The sequence below is a fragment of the Halichoeres trimaculatus genome, unplaced genomic scaffold (genome assembly GCF_033239565.1).
Source record: "Halichoeres trimaculatus isolate MK-OKI-2021-1 unplaced genomic scaffold, fHalTri1.1 fHalTri1_scaffold_2, whole genome shotgun sequence".
NCBI classification, from domain to species: Eukaryota; Metazoa; Chordata; class Actinopteri; order Labriformes; family Labridae; genus Halichoeres; species Halichoeres trimaculatus.
Genome location: NW_027437180.1, coordinates 22,833,034 through 22,860,365, shown reverse-complemented (window position 1 = coordinate 22,860,365; position 27,332 = coordinate 22,833,034). Strand labels below are relative to the sequence as shown.

The window sequence follows — 27,332 nt, the reverse complement described above, 5'->3', positions numbered from 1 at the left end:
CTGTAAGATAAGTGTTAGAGGTTTATACCCTAATTCCACCAGATTTCATGCCAGAATAGAACCCAATTTTGACCCTCAATTACATTTTAGTTTCTATGATACCAGACATAATTTGAGACCTTCTACATGCCTTCACTTACGATCTGTGAAGGCTCTGTCAGGAAACAGGCAGAGGCTTATTCAGACCTGAATCCTCCTGGTCTCTGATAGAGGCAGTCAAAACTTATGCACTTGTCGTGGTGCATAAAATGCACCAAAAATACAAAAATGCCTGAGAAAACTGAGAATTCTTTCCCTCAAAACATTTCTGACTTTTTGACTTTTTAGTAACACGATCAGTGTGGTCTTAACTTTCAGCTACTGCTGGAGAGCCTCTCAGAGCTTTGATGCGGAGGCAGCGGACAGTCACCCCTTCATTTTCCTGTCAGCTCACAGAGGTTATAAATAGTCATTAGGAGAGAGCGCCTGGGGCCTCTTTCGAACAGAAAGATACAAAGTTTAGACTTTTAGAACAAAACACACTCAGGAAAACGGAGAGTTATGAAAATCAGTCAGTCTTGTAATTTTAATGTCTGAAAATATTCTACTACTGTTAGTATGCAACTTTCTACTCTGTTTTTGATTCAGCCAAGAAGAGTATTTTTTAATTACTTTTGCAACTTTATGACTTTGACTATGACTTTGTTGGAGCAGCTGGAGCTTACAATAAGACAGGGAACTTGAAAATAAACAGCACTACCATGCAAAACCACAAGACAACCATCTCAAAATCTCAAAGTGCACAAGATATGTAATTTACTCTTACTGCAGCTAAGTGTGATATGTTAAATACTATGTGTTCTGTTTTTTTTTTTTTTTTTTTTTTTTTTGGGGGGGTGGGGGGTATGCAGGGTGTTTTTGTGACATACTGCGGTGAGATTTTAGAAAAATAAAAATCATGGTCTCTTTGAACATTCATTGTACTTTTCCGTTATTAGATATAAGCCTACTTGGATTTTATGTTGTCGTTGTTATTGCTGTTTTGTTTGTTTTACTTATTTATTCAGTCAACTACCCAGATCAGAAAATGGCAATATTAGTATCCTCCTATCCAGTTGTGAATTGAGACTAAACTTTTTCAGTAAAAATCTGTAAAATACTATCAACATCCTGTAGGCTAGGATTTGATCACTCTCCCTTCCAGTTTCTAAAACACAAATCTCCAACAAATGTGTTCCACAATACAGGTTTCTGGACTACTTTCAGTAAAAATGCCTTTTTAGACTAAATATGAGCCACATTCACTTGACCAGTTGAGAAGTCCAAAAAAGTATGTGTATTATGACATTGTTGTAGTCTTGACTAGTACTCTTACCCTATTTGGCAGATGTTTTGTTTGTTTGTTTGTTTTTTTGAGCAATTTAGACCTCATTTTTGTCTATAAATAAAATATAAATAATTTTCTGGACAGGTCAAGTGAATGTGGCTCATATTAAGTCTTAGAAGACATTTTTCACTGAAATCAGACAAAAACAGTAAGATTTCAGTATTTCTGCAGTGCATTCTTAAGGTAACATTGTCTGTTAGAATCTTTATTATTATAAGCTTGTTCATGATTTGACATAGAATTAAAGGGTTTAACAGAGTTTCACATAATAAAAACACTGCCATAACACCACAAAGATTTTCTAAAGTCTATAGTCTGTATATCTGAGTTTTATTGCAGTAAAGCTCCTCCTGTTTCTTCAGTGGACCGCCTTTCAGTCCACAGACCTTATGTTGGCCACTGAATCCCCAGGCGATGATAGGGGTTTGGTTTCAAAGCTTTAAATCCTGACTGGAAGCAGTGAGTGTGCAGTGAGTGTGTGCAGTCTGTAAAATGATAGCTTGAGGAGTCCGGCTTGTCCCCCAAATCTCGCGTGACTTTGCTGCAGCGTGAGCGCAGACCACCACCGTTCTGTGGTGCCCACCCGGTCCCATCACTGGTCTCACGAACAGACAGAGAGGGGGACACTAGGCAGGCGACAAAGGGCTGGCCGCCCGGCACCATGAACCTCATCCGCCGGGTAAGATTCAACATGAAACTCAGGCCATTTTCTCTCAGACAGATTCATGTTCAGACTGGTTTAATTGTCGCCGTGATGCTCCCGGTGTGAAGGGCATTAAGGGAACTGAACCGGTTTTTTGCTCTTTGGAAGCATGATGAGGGACTTTGAAGGGAGAAATGGAAAAGAAGACTGTACTGGGTAGTAAGTTGCGGTTTTGTCGTCTTCTGTCGATGTGGAGTGAAAAGGAAGGTGTCCGTTTCATTATTGAGGTACAATGTCCAGTGAAAGGGCACATTGTAACCTGTGTGTGCGTGTGTGTGTGTGTGTGTGCTGTACAAATTAAGGTAGCTTTCCAGCCAAAGATTTGAAGGAGGTGATGGTGAAACCCCTGCGAAAAACACTTCAATACAAGGCTCTGTGCCTTCTTTAACAGGAATACGTTTAATAGCAGTGTTACAACTTGTTATAGTCACTGATTTTAACCCCCAACACTCTCACAGTTTCATTTTTATGTATTTTTCCATTTTGTAAGTGTTCGTGTGCACGTGTGTGTCTGAGTACTGCGCGTGCCAGGACACGAGCGCGTATTTGGATGTAGATTCTTCAAAAATAGGCCAGCCTCCAGACAACGTGGAGTTTAGATTTAAAACCTAGTGGAAAGACACACCGCAGTCAAAACAACAATTTTCTCTGTCAAAATGAAAGCCGGGGATTTTCTTCTTTTGGCTTATTCCTGACTGCCTGTTTCTGATTAGATACCTCATTTTCCACAGAAAAACTCTGACAGCAGATGTGTTTTTATGGGACAGACAATAAGGGGACCTAACCCTCTAACAGGCTTTCTGGACTGAAGCAGCTCCAACCCCCACACACCCGTTTGTTCACATCTCCGTGACAGCTGAGTGCCCCGGACTGAGCCTGGGGTTCCCACGGCCCGGGACAACTCACTCCAGACAAAAACACACATTTAAAGATTATTGAGCTCATATTTGAACCACATTATCACACGTTCAGTTTAATGCCCCTTAATTTGCTACCCTACATGGTGAATACTGAGATCTAACTTGAATAAATAGTTGAAATATTGTAATGTCCTCTATGAAAATATGAAGATTTGATGAAGAACTAAGCTCACACTTGTTGGTGTGTTCCCTCACACTGTATCTATGTGTTCAATGTGCTGGCATTCACGCCCCCTCGCCTGTTTTTTGGCATATCTATTAGAAATGAAAAGAGCACCTGTTACATTAACCATTGAAAGTTGGTTCAGAGCACTACTGGTGTACTTTTTTCATCTTATTTTTCTGGATACATAACTTTAGTATTTAATTTTCAAACAGGAAGCCAAAATGCAACATGGCAGTGTCGTGCTCTGAGGGAAAACAAAGAACAAAGAGGAAGAACACTGAATATCTGTTCTGACTATGTTTCAATGAGAAGTTCATACTGTAATTTCTGATGATGCACCCAGATAAGTTACGCCACTGTTCTATTAAAGCAGACTTTTACCAGTTTGTACTCTTAAGCACGAGGAGCCACAAAACCCAGTTTAACTAATAAAAATTTGTAGCGCAGACTTAATGGTTTTCTATAAAGTAAGAGCCTCTTTCCCTTCTCTCAAAACAGCATCACTGAAAAACATCAACCAGTGGATTTTTTCACACATTCACAACCTTAAAAACTTAAACACAGTTGTGAGTCAGCTTATAATAAAAAGTCTTAACTTGGATGAGCACTTTGGATATCATCTTAAATCTAAGTAAAACCTTCAAAATGGTTTCATTTACATAACAAAAATAATAAAAGCATTATTCAGTACCCGGAAAGTTGAATCTGTTTATATATTCTTTATACAAACATAAACACAAGTTAACAAAATTCAAAGTTATAGAGTAGAAGCCACAGTGGAGGGTTGCCAGCTTATTTTGACATGTCATTCACACTTATGTTGCCCCTTTGGTCTCATCTTGTTTACTGTAAATATCATACTGGGATCACTGCGACGTTGCTGCTGTAATCTTGAATCCTTCTTGTTTTAGTCCTGATTAGAGCTTTCTTACATCTATTACAGATTTAATAGTCAATTAAAATTAACATAACGCCTTTAGATAATGGCTTAGGTGTGAATAAATGGAACTGCTTTTGTCAGGATAATTTGACTTCAGATTCTGTTTCCATGATAACATCTATGGTCCACACGTTACAAAAATAACCCATTATAATTCCTTACTTTTACTTTTACTTTAAGGTCCTAGGAGGAGTGTTGAACTGGTTATGAACCACACTAAAACTAATACTGGTGTCACTTCTTGAACTTAAAAAGCAGACAAGTCCACAAATTGGAGCAGGGACTATGTCTATATAGTGATTTTTAATGTGTGTAACTTGGGATGTGTACCAAATTAGGCACTTTTATAGGTACCCATGGATTTCCGTCTATAGTACTGAGTCCGCTTTATGTAAAATCAAACAGTACCATGTTTCGATACCTTAACACATTCTTGTGACTGTGAGGGAGCAGAAAAGTAGGGTATTTTTTATGCTGGACACGAGCACAGCATTGCAAGTTTATATATTGAGAATTAAATATGTCAAATTGAAAAACTTTTAGATTTTATTATTAAGCAAATTATATTTATTACCATATAAACACACACAAAAGTACCAAAAATTAGTACCTTTGAGTACTGATACAGATTGCCAGGTACCTGATATTGGTACTGTATCATGCCAAATGAGAAAGGCACCCATCCCTATGTATAACTACAGGCAGTGGATGGTGAACTATGGCAAAGATTCTCAACAAAAGATTCAATTCACTGGTAAATGGGAGCAGGATAAGATTTCTGTTAATAAAGCTGTAAGTACACATAAAAACACTGCCTTGTCTGCAGGGGGACACCAAAATCAACACAACCCAAATGTTTCTTAGAGGAGCTTTAAAATTTAATTATTAAATTAAATTATTAGCAGTAAGGAAATTCAGCAATGTAGGGAACAAATAAGCTTGATTTTGGCATAATAAAAATCATGAACTAGAGCAGGAAAGTCAGTTGTCAATTAAACAACAAGATTCACAAATTTAATGTCAAATTGTTTTTTTCCTTCTGTGGTGTACATATAAATATGTATTAATATATATCAAGAGCCTGTCTTCCCAGTTATTTAGTTGCTTAATCATCATCCTTCTTATACTCTTTGAAAGAGGAACAGGGGTCTCAGTCACATTTCCTGTTTCTTACAGCTGCAGCTGGCTTGCAGGAAACGCCTTCTTCCACCATAGACAGCCACCATGGAGCTGAGATAACCTCTTCCTCTCTTCTGCTCCAATCACGGCTCAATCCAGTGTAACCATGGGAACATGGCGGGGTCTACGTGTGGCGTTCATCCTGGGGTCTTTGTTTATGATCCTGCTGATTATTGTATACTGGGATGATGTCGGGGGCTTCAACCTCTACCCGCTTCAGGACCCCAAACACGAGTCACTGCACTCGGATTCTTACCCTCAGGCAGCTACAGGCCCAACCCACTCTGTGTCCACCAGCAGAGCACACACCAGTTCTGCCTTTACTGTGCAAACTACTGCTCCCAGTACAGTACTGGTCCCTGAGGAGGAAGGAGGAGCAGCTCAGGAACATGGTGAGGTAAAGGGAAAGGAAACACAACAACAAAAGAATGAGGGAACAAAGGATGGTGAGGAGACAAAAAGGAGTGGTGCTGCAGTGGAGGAAAGGGAACAGGAGGCAAGGAAGCAGAGGATCATGGATGTATGCTCAGGCAAGGATGGTGTAGATTTCCCAGGGAGGACTCGGGCATTTGAGCAGATTCCAAACAGAGAACTGGATCACCTGATAGTGGACGACACGCATCAGATCATCTACTGCTATGTCCCCAAGGTAATGCAGCCTTTTATATCTGTTCTTTACACTATATATGTAGCTGTGTTTGGCTTTTAGAATGCATTAGACCTGCATTATTTCTAATGGCCAGCAAGGAGTGGCTTAACTGGTTACATACAGAAGTCAATTTTCATACAGATCAGTGAGGAAAATGTGCCTGCTTCTTGTTAATTCTAGCCCAGCTCAGCATTTTAAGGGTTAGTGGTCTCAGTCTGTAGTCTCAAATCTTCTTCAGTTACAGTATGATGGATGGCACCATGGGAGCTAAATCTTTGAAAAAGTCTGCTGTAGTTTGTTCAGTTTTCAAGTGTGAAGGTGTTTAAGTGATTAAAAACAGCAAGAAGAACATGAGAAGTCAAAAACATCCTGAATTCACAGCTCTTCTTTTTCTCTCATTGTTTTTAGCTGGTCAAAACTCAATTCCACACAGACAGGTTTAAAGTCTTAATGTCTTACTTTGCCTTTCTTTTTCTTTCTCTGCATGTCCTTGTTCTCTGATCAGGTAGCATGCACCAACTGGAAGAGAGTGATGGTGGTTCTCTCTCAGTCTCTGATCTCGCCCTCCTCAGGAAAACCTTACACTGACCCAGAGGCGGTCCCTCCTGACCTCGTACACAACTCCTCTTTACACCTCACTTTTGCCAAGTAGGACTTACATTACACACTAACACACACAAAAAATAAACTTACAACTTAAGAGGCAGATTAAACTTTTTCTGTAATTAAGACTATTTTTTGTTAATTAAGTTTATTTACACAGGCCTATAATCATTGAAAGCTGATTTTTTTTTCTTATACAGTTTACCCTGTTGATACTTAGAGGAGGAAGGTGGAGTAAGGAGGGAGTAAAATTCAGACAAGTGATCAGTTGTAAAACTTGCTGAGAGGAAGATCCAGCTTGATCAATCAAGATATCTTGATATTATCATTAACTGCACTCCACAAATAGAAAATATTAGCCACAGCATGTGGTGAAGTGTGTCCTCAAACAAAAAGTTCAATGAGTTGTTGAACTGTTTATTTTTCAGATATTAATGGAAAATATTGATTAGCTGTGAGAGATATCATTTATGAAATCTCTAAGTACAGTTTATGTTCAGTAAACCAAAATACTTTGATAATGAATAAGAAAACTCAACAACCAATAAATTAGGATGTGCAAGATGAAGTACAAGACAACTTTGTGATTGTATTAAAGGGCTCTTTTTATTCCAAAAATCTTTTTAACCTGTCATGTAAGAACTTTTAGAATGACACAAAATATCTCAATAACTATCTAATTTAAGCTAATTCAGAAGGCTGATTCCTGTATGACTTTTAAGCACCCATCTAGTTTTTTTCTCTGACTTTTTTTCATAACCCTTTCATAATTATTAGAGCTGGTGCTGAAACTCTCCCTGTGGTTCAGGAGTTATTTACTAGGTTGACTCTTGGAAGAGGAGAGTGGAAATGATAGGCGGGGCTCAGTGCTGCAGCACAGACAGACCTTTCTTTGCCCCTCGGGAGCTGTCCTTGTTTGCATGTGTGTTTTTCTATCAGCACCAACAAATCTTTTTCCCCCCCAAAGACTGAACTGCCTTCATTTCATGTGTATATGACACAGGACAACCACAGCAGTTGGATTTGTGCAAACTCTGAACAAAACAAACAGTACCCATGGTGCTCTTTACATGTATTTTACAGGTTTTGGCGCCATTATGGTTCTCTGTCCCGCCACCTGATGGCACTCAAGCTGCAGCACTACACCAAGTTTCTTTTTGTACGAGACCCTTTTGTTCGTCTCATCTCAGCCTTCAGGAACAAGTTTGGAAGGTGTGTGTGTGTATGATTTAAGTGTGTTTTTGTATGTTCCTCAAAGGAATGTTCTTAACTCTCACACTGATAACACAGCAGCCTTTTCATTCTTGAATAATTAAAGTGTGTGTTATGTGTTTGTTTTTAAGGCCCAACGAGGACTTCTACAAACAGTTTGGCTCAGTTATGCTGCGTCGTTTTGGTAATGTTTCTGGTGGTTTGCCAGAGACAGCAGCTGAGGCATTTGCAGCAGGAATCAAACCAACATTTCAGCAATTTGTCTCTTACCTGCTGGATCAGGAGACAGAGAAAGAGAGTATCTTTAATGAACACTGGCGGCAGGTATTTGACTCGCATAGCTGCATGCACACTATTTTTTTGCACACTAACTTTAAGAGACTGCAACTCAAACATTTTAAGCTTATTTTGACCTAAGATGTTTCCTTTCATTTACACTTGTCAAGTCACTATTTTATACTTTGTGCAACAGTTATCTCAAAAGGGATACTTGTTTACATTGTTACATTGTTTTTAAGAAATGGAAAAATAAACAGACAGCTTCTCTTTTGGTTGCTAACGAAGCACTTCCAAAAATAAACATTTCATCCAATCAATTTCAGAGCAGCTGCTGTGGCACTACTTTATAAATCAATAAAGCACTCAGAGGTACTGAACCAGTTGTGTCTCTATGCTGGGATTTTTTAAGCATAGGAATTTTAGCATGCGAAGCTCAAATTAAAAGAGAATATTGTATCTTCTCACAATAAGTAATTGTTCTTTTTTGTTTTCATGATTTATTCTTTCCAAAATCTAAATCTAAAAATTCCTTTTTATTAACTGTGTGGTTATTGATGGATGTTGGAGAGGATTTCGGTTGGAACAGATCAGTGGTAAAACTGTGACCTCCTTACATAATTGTTGTACAACTACATACACAAAATGCACAGTTTCTCAGTTATAAAATTATGAAATAATATCTGTACATTTTGCTATTTCTGCTTTTTAGGTGTACCGTCTGTGCCATCCATGCCAGGTGAAATACGACTTCATTGGACAACTGGAAACCCTGGAAACAGATGCAGAGCACCTGCTGAAGCTCCTGGAGGTGAATAATCTGCTACACTTCCCTTCAGGAGCCCGAAACCGCACCGCAACAAGCTGGGAGAGAGACTGGTTTAGACAGATTCCCATGTCAATGAAGAGAGATCTGTACAAACTGTACGAGCCTGACTTTGAACTGTTTGGATACCCAAAACCTGACAGCATGCTCCACCGGTAGACCTCACAGTGCCAAAGGCCTTGGTGCTGCACTGTGTGTAGTGCCTTTGCCCCACCTACTTGTGCACAGCCAGCACATGCCTTTAAGGACCCGTCTTTTTGCTGTTGTTTTATTTGTTTTGTGCATACCTCAAATGACTGAAGTGCCTGCCAGTATTATTTTATTATTCAATCATTACATATCTGAAGCACACCTGCTTACTAGCTACAGTATCCAAGTGTTTCCCCCCATGTTAAAGCACTTTGAATAGAATTTTTGGCAGTCACAGGGGAAAGACCGGTCTGGCAGTAGGCTGACATTTCTCAAGGGAAAAATGTTGCAGAGAAATAAAAGGTTTTTTTTAAATGTGTGACTTTTTTGGTGTTGGGGTGTGTTATTTTAAAAAACTGCAATACCGTTCATTTTGATTTAAAGAGCTACGCCATGGTTCCCAGTCCAGAGAGAAGAACTTGGCCTTTGAACACCAAGCTCTGTATGTCCTCTGCAGCTGTGGTGGACCATTGAATGAGTTGAACAGGTGTACTTTTTAGTAACAAGAGCCTTATAGAAATGTAATTCTGAGCACTTCCTAGTCAAATGTTAGAATCAATCATCATCATTAAACCAATGTAGGGTTAAAGTTTAGCATATTTTGACATTTACTACTTTTAATTCATTCACAATCACTGATTTATATGTTATGTGTTTCAATGAGCTTCATGAATGTGTGTGAAAGTTAACATCAAAATTAAATCAAGTATATAAGACTATATAAGAGATTTTAAACAATTAAAGCTGAAAGTTAGTATAAAAGACCCTATTGGAGGCATAAACTGCTTTGCAAATACTGATGCCATCCTAGATAACCCTTTCACCCTCTCTATGATGAACTGTGGCAGATGGGCAGCTCATTCAGTCCATGGCTCATTCCACCAAGGTGCAAGACTGAACACTTCAAGCACTTCTATGTGCCTACAGCCATTGGACTCATCAGAAGCACCACGGGACCTTCATTTCGTTTCCCTCATACTGCACATTATACTCACCATGACACTACAGTATAGGCTATCAATAGCCATCACTTCTGCTTCACATTCACAAACTACTTAATGTTTAGTTTCATTCATATTAGTGTGTAAATGCTGCATAAAGTTTTAACTTTATATTATGTTTTTCTATCTTGATTCTGTTGAATTTAATCTATTCTATTTTGTCCATTCAGCTAAATTGAATTAAAATTTTAACATAATCTTAAATTATGTTATCTTATTTATATTATCATAAAGGGGTTAACAGAAAGGAGTAAATGTAACGTTTCTATTAGTGTTTATTGGAAACCAGACATAAACTTAATACATAAAAATAGCAAGACAATCAAATTACAAAAAAATACAAGTCCTTATCTGCAATATCAACCCTTCAACAAACAATATGACGGATTAATTAATAAAACCTTTCCGAAATATAAAGCATTGAAGTACATGAGCCGACCTTGATGTATAGGTACTTTCCAACAATGAAGTGTCTGTATATGGGACAGTACAGAACAAACAATGACGCCCTCCACTACTTTCTATCTCACAAAAGTCTCTGTTGTTGTCATCACATCTGCCCCGCTGTCTCTTTCCACGTGTTCCAGTCGTTTCCATCGCTCCTCCCCATGAGTTCCGAATCTCTTCGCCTATTGGCTATTCAGTGTATCACTCAGCACGAGGCTGGAGTTGCCCCGCCCACTTCTTTGCTTGACAGTTCGCTCCTGACGTCACTGGTTCCGTCCCAACACGGAAATATGGAGTGGTAGCAAGAACGGTGGAGTTTTTGTGATTGTGAGTTTACAGAATTTCATGTTGCTCGAGTTTCACAGTGTTTCCACGGTCAGCGCGGATTGGATGATGTTTAACGAGCTGTGCTAACTTTCTGACAAATGGACCCCCATGCTATTGGAAGTGGAGAGAGAGTTCGACCTCTGTTGTCATATCAATAGCTTTAGTCCTCGCGTATGTTCAGAGCCATGAAAGAGAGAGTGTCGGGGGTCATGGGAGCTGTGAGGCGCCTGTTGCTGATTCTTCTCCTGCTGTCCTGGGAAGGCAAGTTGCTTCAGGTAAACGTTGTAGCGTCAATGTGTGGCTGTGTTTGTTGTGAACGCTGTTTATTTCTTGCTATTTATGCTGCAGTCGAGCCAACAACTGGCATCCCACTGCGCCTCTGTGTCTATTTCAGGCTCAAGCGAAGTGACCATGATATGATTGGACGTTTAGTCTAAATTGCCAGAAGAAATTTAATACTTTGTGTGCGTATGTTTTAACGTCTTGACGAGTGCGCGCGAGCCACTCTGCTCTTATTGACTTAAAGTTTGCCATGTTGCGCTTGTACCACAGTGTAGACGTGCCGTACCATTTGCCACCCGTTAGTGGGTAAATATGGGAGCGGTGAACACACTCAAACACAGACAGGCTCTCAGTGTAGCACTGTTGGAAGGAGGTGGGGAGTAGAAGGATATCCTGCTAAATGAGGAACATCAATAATAATCAGAAAGTTACTGGTGGGTCTGACACACCCACTCGGATCTCACACCCACCAAGACACACACTCACACATGCTGGATACCCACTTGACGCTCACAGAATTCCCTATCAGACAGCTGGTCTAAAGATTTTCTCTTTTTCCTTTTGGCGACCTGACAGGTTGGAGGGGTCAGGACAGTCACTCTCCCAGAATCCCTACTGTTTGTCTCAACACTGGATGGTAGTCTTCATGCGGTTTCCAAGCAGTCAGGGGACATCAAGTGGACCCTAAGAGAAGGTTCATAAACACTGATGTCAACAAAGTTTCCAAATCCTACTATTATCCTTATCCCACTGCGAGCTTTTTCTGATGAAGTTGCTCTTTGATTTCTTTCAGACCCCATAATACAATTACCAGCCTACCTCACAGAGTAAGTTACACCTACACATAAACACTGCACATGCAAAACTTTTTTAGGTTTGAGCTCTGCTTACTCAATCCTGGCTTAGATTGCTCCTTGATGGCATCTAAATTTTGCTTATTTTATATTTTAAAGGTCGGGTTTTCTGCCAGACCCCAATGATGGCAGTCTGTATGTCCTGGGTGGCAAGCACAAGGAAGGCCTAATGGTAAAGCTGAAGTTTGTTTTTTGTGTTCTCATGTGTTTGTGTGTCACTTTCAAATTTGAACCCACTATTTCAATATTTTTGCAGAAACTACCCTTTACAATCCCAGAGCTGGTTCAGTCAGCACCCTGCAGAAGCTCAGATGGTATACTGTACACAGGTGAGGCTGTGCTCCAGTTTTATGTTCTTTGTTGAGACAGTTGCACTTCAGTGCAGTGTGCACAGTCAGGGCATACGTCACACAACACTTTGTGTTGAACTCTAAGTAGTCGCAGTCAAAAATGGAATATTTTATTGCCAAGCTAATTTAGCTGTGCTGTATTTTTGGCTGCATTTTTAAGAATTATTTTAAGTGCAAGACTTGTCCTGTTGCATAATTATTTTCGTTGCTGTATTATACTGACAAAAGTGCATCTATTGTACAGCCCTGGCCTACATGTGTGTATGATTTATATGTTCATGTTGGGTGTAATATATCATTTTATATACCTTGGTAACGATGATGTGTGTGTTGTGTGCTGATGAAGGTAAAAAGCAGGATGTTTGGTTTGTGGTGGATCCTGAGACAGGCGAGAAGCAAACCAGTTTAACCACATCATCCTCGGAATCAATTTGCCCCAACACTCCTCTGCTCTACATTGGACGCACAGGTATGTCTCACACACAAACCTAAAAACACACACATGATTGTACATATCTGAGCTTTAGAGTTAAGTGTTTTTGCACATGCTTGTTTTTCAGAATACATGGTCACCATGTTTGACACAAAGACACAGGAGCTGAGATGGAACGCCACATACAACGATTACTCTGCTCCACCATATGACGATAAACAAGACTACAGTATGTCTCACTCACACACACACACACACACACACACATATCCATGCAAATTCTCACTTACAAAGACTGACAAGACAGGTTATTAAACTGGTTCTGATTCTGTGAAATGGAACTAATAAAAGCCCGGTAGAAACACTTTCGAACATAGGGACACACTGAGAAAATAACATGCTATAAGTATGTGTGCAGAACTGGTGTAATTGTAAGAATATATTCTAATTTTTCTTCCACTTAAATTATTTCTATTCAATGATATACAACATTTTGACATGCAACATTTTTACAAAGGTCCAGAAGAGGTCCTGAACATCTCAAAAATATTTCTATTTAAATGAAGAAAAAGGCCAAGTAAAGATAAAAGAAATGTCTTTATGTTTAGTGACAAATCTGAGTCAAGGTATCTCAGCAGTGAGACAGTACTTAATAAAATGTTGTTTCTTTTAATAACTTATTAATTAAATAGATATAGATTAAAACTAATGTGAGAATTTCTCTGTGCGAGGACATCATTCAAAGCGGTTAGCAGTTGGAAATGTCTGAAGAAATAATGAGGACCTGAATAATGAAATCTAACTTCACCTCTACAGTGAGAAATATGTTAAAAATATGTGAAATCTCAACAACAGATGACTCACCTGACTAGTCTTACCTGTTGCATTTTTAGAGATGGCCCACCTTGTGTCAAGTGGCGATGGTCTGGTTGTGACTGTTGACAGAGAGTCAGGTAGGGAGAGGTGTGTGGTTCTTACTCGCTAAATACCTTTTTTATTGTGACGAGTTAATGTGTGTATTTGTGTAACTATAAATATTTTTAATGTTCAAAGGTGATGTCTTGTGGAGTCAGAACTACGGCTCACCTGTTGTCGGGGTCTACCTATACTCAGGTGACTCACTGAGACATGCCCCCCACCTGTCCCTCGCCATGGAAACGCTCCGCTTCTTGACTTTCTCCTCCGCCAGTGACCAGGCAGATGCCCAGTCGACGCTGAAGTGGAGCTATCAGTTTGTGAAGGAGCAGGCCACTGCACAGACTGAACTTGTGTAAGAGAACTCATATATTTATACACACACACTTTAATTTATTACAGTGGTAACCAGAGATAGAGATTACTGGGTGAGGCGAAGTAGGAGCAGCTGTGTCTGTTATGTCATGTGAAACGGTATTAAGGTCAGTTGGTTTCACTGTTGGCCGGAACTCAAGTTACAGATTTTTAAGGCCAACATGTCAACCAATCAGAGATGTTTTGTGGAAATAATACAAAATAAACCAAAAAATTCTATTTAGATTTACTGTGTGTTTTGCATTTTAGTGTTTAGATCTGAAAGGCAGGTATTCCTGAAAGGCATGTATGTGAACACATCTGATTTTAATATGTTTTAAATGCTTTAAATGTCATGGATTCTTTAAAATGTTATGTATAGGTAGTGTTTTTAGTTTATTTTTGAGCTTTTATATCTTTTTGTGGGGAAGAGGACAGTGGATGGAGTAGGAACCTGTAAAAGAGAGGGAGGAATGACATGGGATAAACGTGTGTTTCTTTGAGACACACTACAGTTTAAATCAAATAATATGAGTTTAATTTCTGCTATGAAAATGCATTACAACATTACCCTTTCATTCCTGAAATGTGACCAATTATTTCTTGTTTTGGCTTATCCTGTTGCTTTTAGTCATCATGCACAAACCCTGAACTAACTGAAGGTATATTCTTATATTTTGACGACCTTTAGACCCACCCTCTATGTGGGTGAACTGGACTCCCGCCTCTACGCCTCCACCTCACTTGTCCATCATGGGGTGTCATTGGTGGTAAGTTCAAACATATATATTAGGGATGCAGGATATATGGGTATCAATATCGGTATCGGCCAATGTTGGTCATTTTTTTAACATATCGGCATCCGCCGATATGTTAAAGTGGGATGATATTTACTCATTGGCTGCCAGCCATTTTCAGAGCATCTGGTATGATCTTTCAAGACCTAAATAATATTGTTTTCTATGACTATGTTAACACCAAAACTACCTAAGAAGGGTGGACTCTCTTCTTTTATGTCTCCCTTCCTGTTTTTGATCCAAAAAACAGACAAAACGTACTTTTTTGATCACGTTCATCTCATCCTTTGATCCTCTCTATGGTCGTCTTGTCTCAAGATGGCTCTTTTCGCTGAACAAACTGCCTCAACACATCACTCACACATCTGCTTTTTTTTTAACCAATATTGATATCAGCAAATAACGGTTATTGGCCACAACAGCAATATTAACCTCGGTATCGGCCAAAATGTTCATATTGGTGCATCCCTAATATATATTTATATGCAGTTTACTCAAACATTCAGATGTTGTGCTTTTGTGATCTCACCTTTTCTGTTAAGGTACTTTGTAATCATTGAGCGATTACATTGTTGATGTAATTTGACCTGTTGTGTGTTTTTTTTTCCATGGCAGCCTCGAGGACTGACCCTGGCTCGGATTGAGGGTCCGATTACAGCTGGAGTGACAGTCAGAGAGCAAGGAGAGTGTGAAATCACACCGTCCACTGATGTGCGTTACCCACCAGGGACCATAAACAGCCTGAAGAACCACTGGCTGTTGATAGGTGAACATGTAGACACACAGCTTACACACAGAAACTTAACAGACAGTACAGTGAATCATTTAAAAGCATTCAGAAGGTGTTAGGGGACTCATTGAACCAAAGTAGTTCTGAAATATACTAAATGAGTGTATTTTCCTATTGACCTATTCCTAGCCAGAGCAATTTGTTACTGATTTGTGCATTAAAAAAAAAACTAAAAAAACTAAAGGTGTTTAACTTTTGATTGGATGCATGAGAAAGTAGTGGATTAAAACCAGTCAAATATTAAAGAACGGTTATGTTTTGTTCTGTGTGTCCCAATAAAAGACATCTTTCCAAGAAATAAAGACTTTTTTTTTCTTAAAACTAAAATTTTTTTCAACTGACCCAATAAGAAGGAAGTCTGTCCTGTTTTAAAATTCATATTCTTTTCTAAATGTGTTATTCTTTTGTGTTTGTGGCTAAGGTCATCACGAGCTCCCTCCCGTTGCTCACACCACCATTCTGAGGGATTTCCCAGCCAGCCTGCAGCACACCAACAAGGCAATCATCCCCCCTCGACAAACCACCTCCCCCTCTCCCCCTGCCTCCCCTGCACCATACTATCCTGAGCGCCACGTGAGTCAAAGCTATGTCTACATGTGGTCAGTCCATCACAGGACTGATATCAGATGGTAATCCTCACCTTTCAAGCTTTTCACTGTTTATCATAGTCTACTTCAAACTGCTCCAAGAGCAAACACAAAGAGGAGTCAAACTTCATCATATCTCCCTTGTTTCCATCTTCATTATTGTTTTTGTTTCTTTCAGACCCAGACTGATGCTAATGGTTACGATAAGACTGATGATACAGGAAAAGGGGGTGATGGGAAGAAAACAGAGCGGGCCCAGAGACCGACCGCTGTGCTGCCTGTCTTTATAACTCAGGACCGTCTCACTCTGGCTATTCTGACGCTGCTGCTGGGAGGATGGTTGGCCTTCGCACTTACCTACCCAGTTGTGAGTGTGTGTTTATCTTATGTCTGTCTGTTTATACATGCTTTTAGACTTAAAAAAGCAGTGTGGGTATTTTATCGACAGTTGTTTTTGGAAACACAGTTGGAGCAAGAGGTAGCAAAAGTATGGAAGGTATCCTGAGAATTTTTGGTATTCAACTTTTGAACAGATGTAGCATGTGCCAGGAAACACAGGAAAGATGAAGACCCATATTTCCTTAACATTGATATTTACAATTCACAAAAAAACAAACCAAAATTTGAGGTTATTTTTTATCCAGATTCAATCAAACTCTGTTTTTAGACTGCAAGATTTGCATTGTGTATGTTAGAGGAGGCACTGAAGATGCACCTAGCTGTAATCTTTTTGTCTGTCAAAAAACGACGATACAGTGGTTGGAGCTGTTACCTCACAATGGAAAAAGTTACCGGCTTGGGGCCTTTCAGAGAAGAGTTTGCATGTTTGTCTTTTCTATAAATGATGTAAAATGAGGAAATATTTCAGTTTCCTAACTCAGATCTTCCAAAATGATTCCTTGTGATCTGTTTGTGTGTTTGTGTCTCCAGCGAGCAGCTCAGCAGCTAAAAGCTCAAAGGCAGCTCGAGGAGGCTTTGGAGTCTCGTCTCCAGAGGATGCAGACATACACACAGACAAACACACAAACGGTTTCATCTGACGTAAACCTCCCTGTGGACGTAAACCTCTCCAGTAGTAAGTCACTTTCGCAGCAAATTTTAATGCTTCCTGTGGTCTTAAATTATGGCTCTCTGTTTCTGGAACCACAAGATTTCTTAAAGTCACAGAGCAGCATTTCTCCCACCCCGAATTATTATTATTGTTCTTTCTGCGAAGTTTCAAGTGAAGCCCAATCTTTCTATTCAGACTCTCAGGCAGCTCCTGCCGATCCTCCACCCAGTCCTCACTCCCACAGCAACAGCTACTCAAATGTTGACAAAAGTGGAATAGCTGAGCCGAATCCTACAGCAGGTAACAAACCAAACTGTTTTGCGAATGTTTCCTCTTCTGTTGTTTGGTATTAACACTAGATTAACATTTGCTTCCTTGCTTCCAAGCTCCCGAAGAAGGAAACAGTGAGGAGGTGCATGTAGGTAAAATATCCTTCAGTCCAGCTGAGGTGCTCGGACACGGCACGGCAGGAACATTCGTCTTCAGGTACAGTGTGTTAAGTCAGCAAATGGCTTGTAGATTTGAAGTATTTGTCAAAAAGAGGAGAATGGACATACTTCTATACTTTTACGTTTGTTTATTATCTTGTGTTAAAAACTGCAGTTTGACTCTGAATCTGTCTTTCTTTATTCAAGTTGTTACGGTGTGTTTGTTCCTTCAGGGGTAACTTTGATGGACGTCAAGTTGCGGTGAAGAGAATACTTCCCGAGTGTTTTGAAGTCGCAGAGCGCGAGGTTCAGCTCCTAAGAGAGTCCGACACACACCCCAACGTCATCCGGTATTTCTGCACGGAGAGAGACCGCCTCTTCACTTACATTGCCATCGAGCTGTGTGCTGCAACCCTCCAGCAGGTTAGCGCCGTAGGGCCTGTTTAGTCGGCTGTGTCCATGTTTTAATAATAAGTTTTCAAATGACATAAGTGAAACTGTTTTTTCAATTCCTCTGCAGTATGTGGAGGATCCGTCTCGCTTCCCGGAGCTGAGTCCCATAACTCTGCTGGAACAAACCATGTGTGGCCTCTCACATCTGCACTCACTGAACATAGGTCAGAGATACACTCACAGGCATGTTACAAAAAAATGTTTTTCTTTTCCTTCTCCTTATTTCTGATCCTTATATCTGATTTTCTTTCACCTAACTGTTCCTTTAGTCCATCGTGACCTGAAGCCCAGAAACATCCTCCTCTCTGGTCCCAGTGCCCTAGGCCGAGTGCGAGCTCTCATCTCCGACTTTGGGCTCTGTAAGAAGATCCCAGACGGTCGCTGCAGCTTCTCTATGCGCTCAGGAATCCCTGGAACAGAAGGATGGATCGCTCCTGAAGTCCTTCGAGACATCCCTGGCAATAAACCAGTAGGATTCATACTCCAGTTTTACCCAGCAGAAATGCCTTTCTTTGCATTTCTTTTCATCCTCCGAGATGAAAAGGGTGTTGTTCCCTCAGTTCTGCTTTTGTAATGCAGTATTGAGACATGTCTGTTTTACTTTAAACCTCTGATCAAGTGTTTTTCTCTTCTCTCTGAACAGACGGCGGTGGTGGACGTTTTCTCTGCAGGCTGTGTGTTCTACTACGTGGTCAGTAGGGGGCAGCATCCTTTTGGTGATTCATTGAGACGCCAGGTCAACATCCTGTCAGGAGAATATTCACTCTCACATTTTATGGAGGATATACATGGTAGGACATTTCTTTTTCTTGATCTGCTGATAGTTCAAGTTCTAAAATACTCACAAACCTAAAAAACTGTGTCCCCCTGAAATCAGATGATGTCATAGCCCGGGATTTGATTGAGCAAATGATCCACGCTGAGCCTGAGTGCCGCCCTTCCACTGCCTGTGTCCTCAAACATCCTTTCTTCTGGAGCCCTGAGAAACAGCTGCTGTTTTTCCAGGTGTGTTATATCATTTAATCCATAGCACAAATGAACATCCATCTCTGTTGTGTGATTTTATACATCTAACTGTTGAAAGAAGTTTTTTTCCTGGTTTAAAAGTGCAACACAAATGCTGACTTTTCATTTCCTAATGACCAGCACTTGTCAGTAACATTTTGTTTGTGTGTGTGTGTACGTGTGCGTGTGTGTGTGTGTGTTTATGCAGGATGTGAGCGACCGCATAGAGAAGGAACCAGCAGACAGTCAGATTGTGGTTCGACTGGAGACTGCAGGAAGAGCAGTGGTTCGAACCAACTGGAGAATGCATATTTCTGTGCCGCTACAAACAGGTACACACACAGTGAGCTGCAGGATCTTCCCTCAGGGACTAAGAAAAGGTCATAGGTCCTCAAGTTTTTGCTGCACTGGCAAGAGTCCAAATGAATTTCCACGTTTTTGTTGCTTCAAGGTACATGCTGTAGGGTAGTGGTTGTTTAGGGCTCTTTGGAGTTCACATGGAACCATTGTTAGAGAAAACCCTTGATGGTACTCTCCTCAGTCATTTGTTGGTGTGTATTGTGCAGCAATTTTCAGTAATTCATTAGCATGACATTCATAATTTGAACAGCCAATAAATGATAGCTGAAAATAACATTTGATTGAAGGAACCTTGTATTTCTCTCACTCGTGTCATTTTGGCCCTATTTTTTTCTTTCTTTGCATTTCAGACCTGAGGCGGTTCAGGACCTATAAGGGAAACTCAGTTAGAGATCTGCTGAGAGCCATGAGAAATAAGGTCAGACTAATACACTCATGTTTTAATCCTCAAACAGAGACAAATATTATTTTTTTCTGACCTCTCTTATGTGTAAATTGTACGTTACAGAAGCACCACTACCACGAGTTACCACCAGAAGTGCAGGAGACTCTCGGCGAGCTGCCTGAAGGCTTCATCAGTTACTTCACCTCACGGTTTCCCCGATTACTGATGCACACGCATGCTGCTCTGCACATCTGTGCCCAAGAGAGACTGTTTCACCCCTACTATCTGCCCCCTAATACCAAGTAGCATTAGCATGACCACTGCACTCCTTTAGTGTACTGTTTTTCTAAGCTCAGCACTCCGTTACTGCTTTTGTAAAGCCTTGTCTGTTTTTAGAAGGGAAAGACTGTGCTATGGAGAAATTTTATATGCCTTGAGATTTTTTATAGTTTCATTTTGTTTTTACTGCAGTTGTAGAGCCTAAAATTATTTTAAAAACAGACCCAGAAAGCACTCCCAGATCCAGATAAACTAATGATGTTGTAGGAAATGTTTTTAAATGATTACTAAATTTATTTAAAACAAATCACAAACAAACTACAAGATGTATTTATGTCAGCTCAATTTGTTCTGGACATATTACCTACCCCTAAAACAGATACTGGCATCCATATACTTATACTTATAAGTATTATTTAACTATTTGAAACATCATGGTATTCTGTCTATTACAGAAGTGTTATGGAGATTTCTTCTTCCTTATTTTAGATTGTAGACCAGTTTCCAGTTTTCAGTTTTAAAGGTCCCATATCATGCTCCTTTTCTGGATCATTGATGTCTTAATGAAATGGTAGTAACATGTTTTGGTCCAAAAAGCCAATAAATCAAGCACAGCAGCATTGTTTCCAGGCTCTCATAGCCCCTCTGTTCAGAACGGTCTGATTTAGTGGGCGTGGCCTTCATATGTAAATGAGCCACCACTGATACCGCCACGCTCTTCTGCGTCACTGAGAGCGGCGACATGAGCTCCGAGTGCACAATGTTTAGAAAACAGCGAAGCTCGTTTACCGTAACATTACAGGCTAAAACAACAGGCTAACCGCAGCTACATTTAGCATCCTGAAGCTAACACAGAGACAGGGGGGACACTGAGGAAAAGCTCTTACATCTGCTCCACAGCACACAGCATTTAAAATACTCACATTTCCAGGGTCCGAGGTTTGTTGGCAGATGGTTGGTAATGCGCCTGGATTCAGGACCAGTCTATTTGCTACCCCTCTGTTGTACTGTCCAAAGTTGGAAAAGCAGTTGGCCGTTAAGTGACCAGCACACACATGCACAGTTTTACTGAGTGTAGCTGGAACATTTCCTTGATAAATGAACTCTAGCCACTTGGTCTTGTCTTCTTCCAAGATGGGAAGCTTGTGCGTGGAACTATGTGGCTGTTTACAGCCAAAAACAGAGCAGGGATGGCTTTTCAACTTTGGCATTCTCCTTCCCTCTGGTGAAGGGATTTCTCTCCAGCAGCAGGAAGAGGAGTGAGCACGGAGGGGGTTTCTGCTCCGGTGGACCAATCAGGCCAGACTTGCTCCTGATTGGTCAAAAAAGGGAATTGCTGACGTCGGCAAATTCCCCAAATTCAAACAGCTTGTTTTAGGTCAGGATTTTATTTTCACAAGCACTACTAAGTACAGGTTTTGTCATTAAATATCACATTTTGTGGGCTGGGAGGAAAGCCAAAGACCCCCAAATTTCACTAAAAGACTCAATTAAGTGATTTTTGCATAATATGGGACCTTTAAGTTTTGTTTCATAGGTGAAGAATCCACGGTTTCCCCACATTTTTGCTCAGGTAAAAAAAGTTCATGAGAATAAAATAAATATATGCATATCTGACAAATGTCCCTCTCAACACAGAGCTCATTCTATGTTAAGCCACCAGATTAATTTAAACTGTTTACAGTTTTAATATTGTATCATTTTGAAAATTCAGGATTTTTGCTCTTATTGGATGAATAATATCAAAGTTAAGGAATGGTCATGATGGAAGAGAAGCTGTGCAACATAGTGACTGATTTAAGAAGAGTGACAGAATTTAACTTTATATAACATCTTTTCATGATCATTTAAAAAAAGTATGTTCAAACCTTGTCATAGTACTGTTAGTACAGCACACAATGGACAACATGTATTGATAATGTTTGTGTGGCTGTTACATGTTTAATGTTGGACAGCTCATAGAAGCAGAATGTTGTCTGTTTCATGTTAGGATTTACTTTCCCTGTCCTTGTTTCTGATGTGCTTCTTTCAGCTCCTCTGTAGAAAGTGCCAAAGACTCCTCTGATGCTGTTTGTTTTATGCATTTGATGTATTTGTTTGTTTTGTTTATGCTACTGTGTTGTCTAATGCAACTACACTGACTGACTGACTGACTGAAGAATGTAACAAGACTTCTTGTCACAAATACAACAATGGGAAGTGCCTTGTCCTTTAGGTTTAGGCAGAAAGACATTATTAACGACCACTTTTTAAAAAGAAAATTTTGTTTATCTTAACACTCCTGTATGTTGGTCATATCCAGACAAGTGCCACTCAGAGCCGTGTGAACCCACTCACTGTAACCACTGGATGAGGGATTTTTATTGGTCTGCAGTAGAGTGAATGATGAAGAGTAAAACTTTTGTACCTTTTTGAATGAGTGGATTAAATTGATACTTTGGGTGTGCCAAAGAATAAAGGAAAGTCAAGTTTTGCTGGGGTCTTTTGTCAGTTTGTACAGAGATAAGAAACATGTTTTGCAGCTAAAGGGTTTGTTTCCATGATTTTGATTCATCATCACACACTTCCACTTGTTGCAGTCCACTTTAAATGGATTCAGATCCAGATATGTCATTAGTGTTTCTGGATCATAAATGTGTGGTTTTCTCTTTCTGTGGTAGTTACATCCTTTATTTACAGATGCAGCAACAATCTGTGCTCACAGACACTGGCTTTTGGCAGTGACTTTCACTACAGTCATGTCTGTTTTTAATGCAGTGCTGCTTTAGGGCCCAAAGGGTCGGCGCCATCCTGTACTAGTTTTTGGCCTGTCTCATTTGTATGGAGACTCCTAAAGATTCTAAGAATATTTAATTGATATTTTGTTGTGAATGATTATGAAAACCCAAAACTGCAGTTTATCCTGAGGAACGTTGTTCTGATTTTACCCACTGAGTCTCTTTCAGACTGATCAACATCTCCACATCTTTCCTTCGGAGAGACTCTTCTTCTCTAATGTGTTTTTTATACCAGGCCATGTCACCAATATGATGTTCCTGCAGGGTTCTTTTTTTACTTACTAATCTTGAAAGCCCCTTTGTTAAAGGCCTTGAAAACATCTTTTTTTTTTCTTAATTGTATCAAGTCCCCTCGGGTTTAAAAACACAGTTTTTAAAATTTGTCGATTTCACACACAGGGTAACTGCTTGTGGTTAAGTGCATTCTCTGTTTGTTGCAGTGAAGAAACATGCTGTTAGTGTTGGTTATAACAGAGAATAACAACCATGATTTTGCCTGCAGGTTATACAGTAAATCATGCATTCTGAGACTTTATTAACACCACATTATAATTGAAAATAAAATAGATTTAGTTCCCCTCACTCCATTACACAAAATCCTTTGTGTCTCAATTTAAAGATGCTGTATGAGTAAAAACGCAATCTTCTACTTGTCCCACTAGGTACTTTCTCTTTCACACACAAAAATGTGTGAGCTCTTAATCATACGCTTTCTTTTCTTTCATCATTTGGATCCACATTAGCACCTGCATAAGCATCATCTATTCTCCTGGTGTTGTATTTTTGGTCACTTGATACACATCGTTACATGCTGCACTAGTGATCTTATAAGATGGCTTATACTGTTTTGGTAAATCAAAAAAGAGTTCAAAAATAGTTAAATAAAGAAAAAGAAAAACTCGTGAAATTATTTAAATACGAGAGTCGTGACTCTGGTTTGGGATCTGATCACAATTGTGTTTTGTTTCAACAAATTATCATTATTAAAATGTTGCAGTATTCCTTTGTGACAGCAGAGGGAGACATCCATCAATATTTCTTTCTCCCTTTTTCCAAACCAACTTTCTCAGGAGGTAACAAGCAAGACACAAACAGAAAGACTAGCTTGTTCATGAACTAATTCCATAAAAACAGATTTGTTTATAGAAAATGCATAAAATTGGGTTTTTCATGTATCTATTTGTAAATATGTTTATTGTCTTTTCATGTGTATGTGTTGATCTGTTGGGCTGATCTCCCTGTGTTAACAAACAATCAGCCCACAAGGCTCTGCTCCAAAAGAGAGAAAATACACATCCTGCAGAGAAGATAAGATGCCAGGAATCACACAGTTAAGTCCACCATCAGTGTGAACCAAAACAGACGTGTTTTAATGATGGCCCGGGGTCCAGTGATGTGTCACGGCCAAATCATCAGCTAATGAAGCCCTAGTTGTTTATATTTCGTTGCATGAGTCAAGCCTTTGGTGTGCGAGCGTCTGTGTGAGGGCAGTGTCAGAAACTGAGGGAGTACTTGTCTCATTATTAAAAATCCAAGTTCAGCTGTAGATCCAATAAAAACAGCCCCAGAGAAACATCAGTACAACCAGAGTCATGGGATCAATTAGCTTGTATACATGCAGCCGTATAAACACTACCTCTAAAGCCCACACACACTTATTAACAAACATCATAGGTCAATGTGTACTGCAGCAACTCTCCATGGGACTCTTTTAATCCTTGAGAATTTCTTAGATCTACTTCTGTTATCGAGTACTACATAATCTATCAATCTATAAAGTTCAAAGATGAAGGAAGGCTGCATTTTAGTCAGACTTCTGAGATGGAGCAGGATGAGCAGCCCACTAAGGTTAGCATCAACAGTTTGTAGGTGATTGCTAGATTTTTCCTTTAGCATCACCAAGAATCTTCCCCATGGCTGTAGAGGTGTCGATGGATAACATGAGAGCTTCCCAAAAGTGAAACTCTAAATTCTTGGTGCTCCCCTTGTTGAAAGTTTGCAGTACAAATAATAAGGCCTGCCTCCTCCATGTTGACAGATAGAGCATGAGTCAACCTATAAAACCACAAATGAGCTTTTGTCAAAATTGTTCTCTGTCATTAAAGTCCTTGCCATGTTGAATTGTGTGTGCATTTAGGTGTTTCTGTGCTTGGACAGCATTGGAGTAATTTGCATCATGAATTGGACCTTGAAATAGAGCAGATAGTGAGTGATACTCAATTCTTGGTGCTATCAGCAGCCACAACCCATCCTTAGTGAGTCTACACCAGGGGTGGCCAACCTGTGGCTCGCAAGCCACATGCAGTCTTTGCCTTTTTGTGTGCGGCTCTTTGGTCCATTCATAAAAACAATATTAATAATATTGTTATGAGTAGTGGTGTGCCGATCAATCCAAAATACTGATATATTGATGTCAGCGTTGTGATCAGTATTGATCAATTCTTGGGTGATGGAATTGATACTTAAGTCTCAGTTTCTTTTCTCTACATCGCTAATGTCCTCATAGCTATCTAGATATGGAACTTAATGTCTTCAGCAGTAAAAACAGAAACTTGTCTTTGACACGGCTCCAAGTAACAATTTAAACACATTTAAGAACACAAATAAATGTTACTTTGAAAATTGGAAATGTATTTACTTTTATGTCCTTTTGTTTATGTGTGAGAGGAAGTGTGTGTGTGGTGTGTGGCTCCAAGGTAGTTTTTGTGGCTCTTGGTCTCTGACTGGTTGGCCACCTATGATCTACACCTTCTGAATGAGACTTTTTTGCCACTTTAAAAAATGAGCTGCATCCTATAAACAGATGTCACCAGTTTACATGTGTAAAATGCAGAGAGGTATTCTACTGTGTTGTGGTGTGTTAAATGGGGATTTCTGATTGAACTAGAATCTGTGAACACTACATTAACTTTAGTCATACATTACTACTCTGCCTTATACTGCTTTGTTAACACATGTATGTTGCCCTTGTTAGTTTATTCTCTATCCATGCCAAATCCCCTGCATGTTGCAAATTTGGTTCAATGTATAAATGTATGTATGTTGTGTGTAAACGTATATGTAAGGGTATAGATATTGCTGCTGTGTGGTTATTGTTCTGTCTTTTTTTGTCTTTATACCTTTTGCTCTATGATTTCAAAGTTGCCCCCTGAAACAAATGTGTCATATTTGAATTACAAGTAAATAAATGATTGTTTGTGTATTAAGACAGCCTTTGCAGTCGGTGGAGGGCATATCTGATTCTTTCAATAGCTCAAACATTTAGCGGAATATAGGTTTTTTACAACCTTGCAGGTTGTTTACTGTGACAGGTATTAGAGCTGATTTCAAGCTAATTATGTGTTTATTTCAAAATGTAAAAGAGAAAACTAAAATATGAATTCATGTAGGCTCTCTGAGTTAAAATAAACTATTGAGCACTCAAGTTTTGGTCATGGACAGAAAATGAAGATAAGCTCCATTTAAGAAGGGGACACCCATGTACACGTGTATAGGCCAGACAGTCACTCAGAAATAGTACAGAGTAACTTGAGGACAAAATGTCCTTCACCCTCACTGTCTCTTTAAAATGAGGCTTCCTTATGTTTCAGGGACCACTGGGGAGATGTTTTTCTGCTCCCTGCTTTCCCCTCTCATCTCTTCTGCAGGATACCATGGGAGGCGGGTTTGGGTTTCTCTGATGTGTGTGTGTGTGTGTGTGTGTGTGTGTGTGTGTGTGTGTGTGTGTGTGTGTGTGTGTGTGTGTGTGTGTGTATGTGAGTGGGACTGAAGCAGGCGGAGGGATGTCGTTCTTACAGTCTCTCCATTTTGGGATCAGGACAGGAAGTGGGCTCAACAGAGGAAACATGACCTCCCCCTCCTCCCTCCCTTTACCCTCTTACTTTTTCTTGTATTCCCTCTTCCTCCCTTTGTCTGTCCCTCCCCCAGTCTGTGCCTACACATTCACAGGGTCATTTTTGTCTTTTTCTGGCTGCCACATTCATGTGTGGTGTGTGTGTGTGTGTGTATGTCTGTAAATCACATTCTGCTTACATCCTGTATAAATAAATCCATGTTAACCAGTGAGTCCTAAAACAACGTTAAAGATCTGCTCTGCTTGTTTCTGGGCTCCCTCCCTCTCTCCTGAGACTTGCAGTCTGTTATGTATCAGAGCTGCTCTGATTAAAAGCCAAAGCAAAGGTCAGACTCTGCTGGGTAACTGAGATATCGCCTGGCTTCAGCTTTGCTCTCATACCCAGTGGTGTGATGAGCCTCATATTACATGATGTGGAAGAAGAGCCCTCAGTTAGCCTTCAGGCAGCACATCAGTTTGATATAAGTCATCAGAAGACTCAAATCTCTGCTTGCTGACTTTGTAAGAAGTTCATAAAGCCGTCCCCAGACTTGAGAAAGAAAAACACGTCTGGCTTCATTTTTCCCCACATCTCT

The 27,332-nt window shown here is 39.9% G+C and overlaps 2 protein-coding genes across 2 annotated transcripts; both read left to right on the top strand.

Annotated features, from left to right (window-relative positions):
- Positions 1-1,855: 1,855 nt before the first annotated feature.
- Positions 1,856-9,407, top strand: LOC141801295 (carbohydrate sulfotransferase 12-like). Its single transcript, XM_074684293.1, has 6 exons — positions 1,856-2,045; positions 5,272-5,923; positions 6,429-6,571; positions 7,610-7,738; positions 7,870-8,062; positions 8,727-9,407. Exons 2-6 carry the CDS (start codon positions 5,381-5,383, stop codon positions 8,997-8,999), a joined length of 1,281 nt encoding a protein of 426 aa, XP_074540394.1. The 5' UTR covers positions 1,856-2,045; positions 5,272-5,380; the 3' UTR covers positions 9,000-9,407.
- Positions 9,408-10,764: 1,357 nt separating this feature from the next.
- Positions 10,765-22,574, top strand: ern2 (endoplasmic reticulum to nucleus signaling 2). Its single transcript, XM_074684862.1, has 24 exons — positions 10,765-11,079; positions 11,663-11,780; positions 11,880-11,913; positions 12,040-12,112; positions 12,197-12,269; positions 12,637-12,759; positions 12,851-12,952; positions 13,617-13,676; positions 13,777-13,993; positions 14,684-14,762; positions 15,405-15,555; positions 16,001-16,152; positions 16,345-16,533; positions 17,097-17,241; positions 17,413-17,517; positions 17,604-17,703; positions 17,879-18,068; positions 18,166-18,262; positions 18,368-18,567; positions 18,742-18,889; positions 18,976-19,103; positions 19,312-19,435; positions 19,814-19,881; positions 19,972-22,574. Exons 1-24 carry the CDS (start codon positions 10,978-10,980, stop codon positions 20,152-20,154), a joined length of 2,961 nt encoding a protein of 986 aa, XP_074540963.1. The 5' UTR covers positions 10,765-10,977; the 3' UTR covers positions 20,155-22,574.
- Positions 22,575-27,332: the final 4,758 nt, after the last annotated feature.

Coding starts and splice junctions, on each gene's coding strand:
- LOC141801295 (XM_074684293.1), top strand. CDS start 5,381: ATGGGAACATGGCGGGGTCTACGTGTGGCGTTCATCCTGGGGTCTTTG. Junction 5,924..6,428: donor TCTACTGCTATGTCCCCAAG/GTAATGCAGCCT, acceptor TTCTCTGATCAG/GTAGCATGCACCAACTGGAA. Junction 7,739..7,869: donor TTCAGGAACAAGTTTGGAAG/GTGTGTGTGTGT, acceptor TTTGTTTTTAAG/GCCCAACGAGGACTTCTACA.
- ern2 (XM_074684862.1), top strand. CDS start 10,978: ATGTTCAGAGCCATGAAAGAGAGAGTGTCGGGGGTCATGGGAGCTGTG. Junction 17,518..17,603: donor TGAGCCGAATCCTACAGCAG/GTAACAAACCAA, acceptor CTTGCTTCCAAG/CTCCCGAAGAAGGAAACAGT. Junction 18,890..18,975: donor TTTTATGGAGGATATACATG/GTAGGACATTTC, acceptor CCCTGAAATCAG/ATGATGTCATAGCCCGGGAT.